The sequence below is a fragment of the Gallus gallus genome, chromosome 2 (assembly GCF_016699485.2).
Source record: "Gallus gallus isolate bGalGal1 chromosome 2, bGalGal1.mat.broiler.GRCg7b, whole genome shotgun sequence".
In the NCBI taxonomy this organism is placed as follows: domain Eukaryota; kingdom Metazoa; phylum Chordata; class Aves; order Galliformes; family Phasianidae; genus Gallus; species Gallus gallus.
In genome coordinates this window covers 99009596-99016722 of record NC_052533.1, presented here as the reverse complement: position 1 = coordinate 99016722, position 7127 = coordinate 99009596, and the positions used below count along the sequence as shown (strand labels likewise).

General features: G+C 51.8%; 1 protein-coding gene across 10 annotated transcripts in view; it reads left to right on the top strand.

Annotated features, from left to right (window-relative positions):
- Positions 1-2996: 2996 nt before the first annotated feature.
- PTPRM (protein tyrosine phosphatase, receptor type M) overlaps positions 2997-7127 on the top strand; it is a 458835-nt gene continuing 454704 nt past the window's right edge. For all 10 annotated transcript variants that reach the window (XM_015282551.4, XM_040695587.2, XM_015282550.4 and 7 more), the window contains exon 1: positions 2997-3389. In XM_015282551.4, coding sequence (XP_015138037.2) covers positions 3317-3389 — 73 coding nt within the window. In that variant the 5' untranslated portion in view covers positions 2997-3316. The remainder of the gene's footprint in view (positions 3390-7127) is intronic.

Genomic DNA, 7127 nt, shown 5'->3' with positions numbered 1-7127 from the left:
CATTTCTTCAACGTACACTGGCTTCCATATTCATTTTTCTCCTTATTTCACGTTTTACTCTTCAACTGTCTCATTGTGTGACCCCTTTCAGCAGGGATAGTCAATGATCTGGGGAGGGATGTTTTATAAGAGCAGGTAGGGACAGAAGGAGGGGAAATGGCTTTAAACTGGAAGAGGGTAGATTTAGACTAGATGCCAGGAAGAAATTCTTTACTGTGAGGGTGGTAAGACACTGGAACACGTTGCCCAGAGAGGGTGTGGATGCCCCATCCCTGGAGGTGTTCAAGGTCAGGCTGGATGGGGCTTTGAGCAACCTGGTCTAGAGGGAGGTGTCCCTGCCTATAGCAGGGGTTGGAACTAGATGATCTTAGAGGTCCCTTCCAACACAAACCATTCTATGATTCTATGATTCTATGATCTATTTTCCTGAGCTGGAATGCGTGTGTATGGGGGATCTGTCATCAGGCATTTTTTGAGGCGAGACAGTTCAAGAGCAGATCATCCAAGTAATTTTTTTTTTAATACATGCTTCCAATCCACTTCCCAGACACAGCTTAGCTCTTAATGAACTCTCACAGAACGGCTTGGGTTGGAAGAGACCTTAAAGATTACCCACTTGCAGCCCCCTGCCATGGGAAAGGCTGCCACCCAACAGACCAGGCTGCCCAAGAACTCTCCTGAAGGTTTTCCTTAGTCAAATCACATTGAACCTGTTTTATGCCTCAAGTTTTGTTAATGCTCTAGTTCTTTTCTGTTCTGTTTCTGGGATGTTTGCATACACACTCGAGTATCAAAACTCAACAAAAAGCAGCTAATGATTCCTGATTGACCGTGCATGATCTGTGTTTTCTGTTGTTGCTTTAGCTATTCCCCAGAGCTCTCTTTTAAAAAAAATTGTTTTTAAAACAGAATGGTTATGTCTTTGAAGGTCAGTGACTTTAGCCCTCCTCCTGCTATTACTGTGACCACTTGTACCTGCTCTTCCACTGAACTTGGTGACTTTCTATCTCATCTCCTGTAAACTAACATTAGATAGTAATGCATACAGGCATGGAGTTTCCATTTCCCTGTGAAAAAGATGGGGGTCAGAGTTAAGGTTATATGTCTGAACATATTTTACCACATCATGTTAAGCCTGACATTAGTTGATCTGAGGGACACGGTTAGCAGGCATGGCGGTGATGGGCTGACGGTTGGACTGGATGATCTTAGAGGTCTTTTACAATCTTAATGATTCTGTGATTACAGCTCCATTTTTTAAACATGTTTCTGGACATTACAAACCTATAGACAAGTCATCATTACCACGAGCACTGGCTAACTGCGGATTTCTGGATTTTTTAGTGCTTAATGTAGATATGCGTGAAAATTAAATTTACTGTAAGTTAAACTTCTTATAAGACTTCATGTGTTTTTTTCTTGAAAGTGTTGTAATTACACGGGTAACGCTTTCAAGACTGGTTTCTAATTTAGAGATGCTATAACTGCAGCTGTAGAGAACATATAATTTGCTTGAATTATGTACCCAGATGAAAAAAAAAAAAAAAAAGACAAAAAAGAGAGAATTATTATTGGGAAAAAGAAAAAAAAAAAAACAAACCAAAACCAACACCATAGGCTATAAAGGTTTGTGGGTACTATGGAAACTTCACTAGGGAAGCCTAAGAAGTTCCAGGCAGATAACAAATGGAGAAAATGCTCGCAGTGCAAAGGAAAGTCTGACGTCAGGAAGCACAACAATTAATGCTACCCTGCCCTCTTGTGTTCCTGTCTGAGGCGGCTGCCTGCACCCCGCACATCTCCCAGCTCACGTCCCTTCCTCACGCTACAAACACACTGCTAAAACCCAATGGCACGGCACCGTGACAACACGGCGGTTGGAGGATGGCGGGAAGCGGTACAGCTGAAGGCCGAAGTTGGAAGGGGATGTATTACATGGGAAAACAATCAAAAACCTGCATACATCTTCAATACGTGTCATCAGTTGCAGTGGTGTGAGGGGGGGGAAGGGGGCGGATGGGACTTCAGGCTTCACTTTGCAACGAGACTGAAGCTGGTAACTATGTGTGAGAGTGCTGTAAAAACAAAGGGCCCGTTCTGGAGAAAGCAGAACCCAAACCTGAGCGTTTGCCAGCTCAAACCCTTCATTTTGGCATTACTTCGATTCTTGTTTTCCCTCTTTTATTCATAGCCCCAGGGGGGATAAGCAGGGATGAATCTGGCCTGACACCTGCACCTGAAATAAAAAAAAAAAGGACAGCTTTCACTGCAAGTGATAGCCAACAACAATACTTCCGCATGCAGAGGTCCAAACACAACAGAACTGCTTTAAAACCAACAAACGCTTCTTTGCGGCGTCTGACAGGAGCCAAATCCCCACAGCAAAAAGACGGACAGCCGCACTCCGAGGGGGCAGACAACGAGCAACGAACGCGTGCGCTGCCATGCTGACGTCACGCCCCTTCCCTCGCTGGATGCCGGTGACGTCACGCCCCACTCCGTGACGCCACACCGCCGGGGCCGCACGGGAGCCCCGCGGGAGGGCAGAGCCGCCCACGTTTGGCGGCGGTACCCGAACCGGAGGCGGCTCTGCGCGGCGCGGCGCCCGCGGTCCGCTCGCAGCTCCGTATCCCGCTCCGTCGGCGCTGACGCTCGTGGTGTTCGCCGAGCGGCCCTTCCGACAGCGCCTGTAGAAACCAAACAGAACGATTACGAAACGCACGGCGCTGTCCCCCTCTGACATTCACCCTTTCCTGCCCGGCCGCCTCGGGGCCGCCCATCCCCGTCCCCGCGACGGGCGGTGAAGTTACCGAGCTTGCGGGCTGAACTTCGGGCCGAACGCGGCGGCTCTCGGGGCGGCGGGCGCGGAGCTCCCGTCAGCGGCCCCCGCCGCTCCGCGTACGGCCGCCTCGCCCTCTAGCGGGGCAGCGCGGCGGCGCCAGCGGCTGGGCGTGCCTTTCCCTCTCCCTCACCCGCCCGCCCGCCGGGGGGACGGCGAGTCAGTCCGGGAGCCGAGCGGAGCGGGGCCGGCGGCGGCAGCGGGCGGGCGGGGAGGCGCCGGGATCGCAGTTCCCCCCCTGGGGAGGCGGCCGGAGGGGACGGCGCGGGAGAGCGGAGCTGCCCGAGGAGCCGTCCGCACCGCTCTCTCCGCGCCTCCGCCGGCGAAGAGAGTCCGAGGGGAGCCGGGGGCCGCGGGGCAGCGAGCGGAGGTCCGGCTCCCCCTCCCCGCCGACGGGAGGGGGGCGAAGAGGGCCGCCTCCCACTTTGGCGACCACTTTGGCACTTTGCTGGACCCGGAGCAGGAAGGGGTGGAAATATGGGGAAAGTTGGAAGTTGCCTGGTGACTTTGGCCGGACTTTTGCTGGCGGCGGGAGCGCAGACGTTCACAGGTAAGGGGCCGCCTCGCCTGCACCGCGGCTCCGGAGCCGGCGGGGCTTCGCCTCGGGTTCCTTTCTCTCTCCGTCCTCCCGGCGGGGCTGACACTGGAGTAGGTGGGGGAGAGAAAGTCCCCGAGGGAGGCGGGCGGGATGCCGCGGCCGGGCCGGGCCGGGCCCCAGCTCCCCCCGCTCCCCGCCGCCGTCTGCCCGGAGTTCCCCGTTGCCCCGTACGGGAGCGGAGGGGCACCTCTGCCCGCGGCTCTGGGCGTGAGCAGCGGTGCTTCCCGCTCGGTGTGCAGACGGTCACGGCGCGTTCGGACCCCCTGGCTGCTCCCCGTGCTTCCGTGCTGAGGAAACCCGTACTTTTAGACGGGAATGTGGGTTGTGAAATAGTTCGGCGCGCTCCGTTGCAGGGAGTCACTTCGGGGCTTGTTTTGTTTCTCGCACGAAGTTAACGCGGCTAACGGCAATGGGGGGTCATCTGGTGTCGGGCTCGGGTTCCGACCCGCTCGGGAAGCTCTGCGCGTCCTGCCGCCCGGCTGCTGAGCGCCGTGTTTGCAGTGCGCTGCGGATACCGCGAGTGCGTGGTGTGCTCCTAAACTTTGCTGAAAAACTACCGAATTCCGCCTTTCTGTCAGGTTCTACGGACCTTCTTGCGTACGCGGCTGCGTTTCCCTTAGATTCTCTTCGGTGTTACTGCCGCGGGTGAGAAAGAGGGTTCCTGAGCAGGAGGATGCTTTGTATTGAGATGATACAAAAGAGTGATGAAAGCTTTCCCTAACACCCGTGCTAGGTTGAAGCTATGCTCCGCAGCGGATTATGAAGCTGAACTCATGCACATTAGCCCTGTAACTCCTTAATATTGAGAATCTGGACTCCAGGCTTCAGGGAGAGCTCTTGCTTCATTCCGATGAATCCCAAACTCATTGCTACCCCGCACCAACTGTCGGGCTTCTTGCTTAAAGTTGGGCTGGAACAGCGCTTTTGAAGTGACTTTCATACGTGGTACCCTGATGCTCTGCTAGAGTCAGCACATAAGTGCCATTCATGTATTCATTTCCATAGCCGCACGCTGTGGCAGCAAACACACGGTGACAGAAAGCACAAACGGTTCAGTGATGTCCTTAAGTGGATTTAATGACCTGTGCATAGGCTCGTGGCAAAAGGGGCGATTCCACGGCTTCCAAGGCACTGAGTGGGGGATGCTGCGATCCACGCGCCTCAGTGGGGCTGTGGAGGATGTTATGGGGCACAGGATCCGGCCTGCCCTCTCCCTCTGTGTGCGTGGGTACGTGTATGTGAGACACTGAATGGAAAGCCAGTTAATGGCAGGGCACGTACAGTTTGTTCTTATTTTAATACCGGCTGTTGGCACTCCATTTTTTGCACTTCCCCTTTTGAAGTGTGTGCCCGGGAGTCGGTTTTGCTTAGGAGGGGAATAAAAAACGCTGTTGCTTTTGTCGAAAGCGTGATGCATCAGTGTCATAGAAATTAAATCACGCAAAATTCCTCTCTCGGCGCTCGCCGTCCCCCTGTTGCCGATGGGAGTTACATGAATAACCTCTAAAAAGTTTAGAAAATAATAAGAAAAGAAAACCAACTCCCCAGCTGTTTGAAGCAAAGAATAGCAGCGGGCGCGTTAAGAAGTCTGTGGCGTTCCTCGTTCCGTATTCCTTTTTACCCTTTCCTAAAGTAATAGATCTATTTGGCAGGGATTAGTTCTAATGCTACCTTTAGCCGTTGTTTTATTTGCATTTCTTGTTTGGAAAACAATCATACCGAAAGATCAGATCTTGGCTTTCTAAGGCCTGGAAGCTTTCAAGTAATCTTTGGAAAGCAGCTTAACAGTTAATAACAATGAGATTTTCTCTGAGTCCTTAACTAAGGAATTTAAAATTCTGCGCTCATCGGTTCCAGAAGCAAAGGGTTTCAAGAATTTGGATTCAAGACGTGTTGCTGAAAACGTATGATATGGACAATGCTTATTTGAAGAAGTAGCCGGGGTCTTGCTGCAGAGCAGATTGCTTGCTCCTGAGAAACGCTTGCAATACCTGGGTTGGCTGGTTCCTGTTTATGGTTTTAGCATAAATACGACCAAGTGGGGCCATGGGAAGGCTCACGCTGCAGAGTTCCTGGATCGTGTGGTGTTGCTGTCACACAAAGTGCCACCTGGCTCTGCCGTGCTCCTTCTCCTCTCCCCGGTGGGTTCTGCAGCTCAGGGGGAGCGGTTCGTCCCTGTAGGGGATCTGGGTCAAACCAGAGATGTGGCAAGTGAGAAGGGACACCGCGTGCCTAAATATTAGGCCTTCCATAAAATGTAGAGTCTGGATGTAATGAGTTCTGTCAAACACCGGAATGGGTGGCTGAAATTGAAGGCGAGGAGATGTGTAATAGAATGCAGAAACTGTGCTTTTATAAGGGCATCGTGTTCGGGTGGATTTACATTTGCACACAGCCTGAATTCTGAAATTGGTGCTTCTTGCTTATAGCCCGACTGACCCAGAGAGGCCTGTTATTAGAGCACGCTGTTCTCTTTTGCTGCAGAAAGCAGCAAGGATGTGTATTAGTGCAGTCATTTTATGGTACTCGTGCTGGAAGTTTTCCTTCTCTGAGAGGGGATGGGCCCTACTGCAGTGCTAAAGAGAGGGGGGTGGCATGGAAATGCTCCTGGGGGGGCTCTTCCCAAGTAACTTTGTGCTGGCACAGGAGGCAGCAGGGATGAGAACGGGAGGGAGGGAAGGCACTGCACGGAACTGGAAACTGCTTCTCTTAAGGACCGGTAAAGGTTTTACATACAGCACAGCAGTCCTCCAGCTGTTGCAAATACAAACCTTGTGCTCTAAATAGATGCCGTGCCTTCACGTTCGTCTGGTTCGGTTTTGGGTGTAGGCACTCTTGAAAACAAGAATCACATTTTCCAAAAACAGTGAGGAAGAAATGTAACACGCTGAAACTTCCTGAACACCCATCGTCACAGGGCTTGCAAAGAGGGAGGATGGAAAGAAAGAAGGAAAGAAGAGAGGTGAAGTCTCTGTAGGTCCAACCCCAGCTGAAGAGAAGTTCCTGGCATTCGGAGAAATGTATGGGAAGTAAGAACTTTCTGCTGTAGTTAACTGTGCTTAAAGAGGTTTCTCAGAGTATTCAGGATCTGTATGGGGAAGCCTTTGAGAGATACTCTGATCGCTTTGTCAGCAAGGATCTCTACGCGTGTTTTGCGTCTTATTTTAGCACGTTCTGTGTTTGCTGGCGTTGCTTGTTCCACCTGCTCTTCTCCCGTCCGCCCATGGTCCCCATTCCTGTGCTGTCTGAGGGAAGAAACGCTGGTGAGGATGTGGGAATCTCAGCGCCTGGAGCAGCTGTCAGCCCAGCAGCGCATCTTCAGCTGAAGTGTTCATGTGGGCTTGGCCCTGTGAGCAGGGTGAGCTGTGGGAGAGGCTTCTCAGACCAAGAGCCTCTCTGTCAGAGCGTCGTGCTGCTCCTGTTTACGCAGGTGAATGATTTGATTTGTGCTCTTCACCCGCGAGTAATTGCGTTTAAAATGATCCCGCAAATTAGTGGAAGAATGTCAAAGAACCAGCTTCTAATAGGTCTTTATTATTTTAGATGCTTTTGACAATTAGAAGCAGAGGAAATAAAGCTCGCGTTTCCCTACAAATTGGGATGCGCTCTGGAATGAGGAATGAGGGTCCAGACTTCGGGAGTGTCAATAAAAAGAAACTGGGTGGTGAATTTTGCTTTTTCTATTGTTCT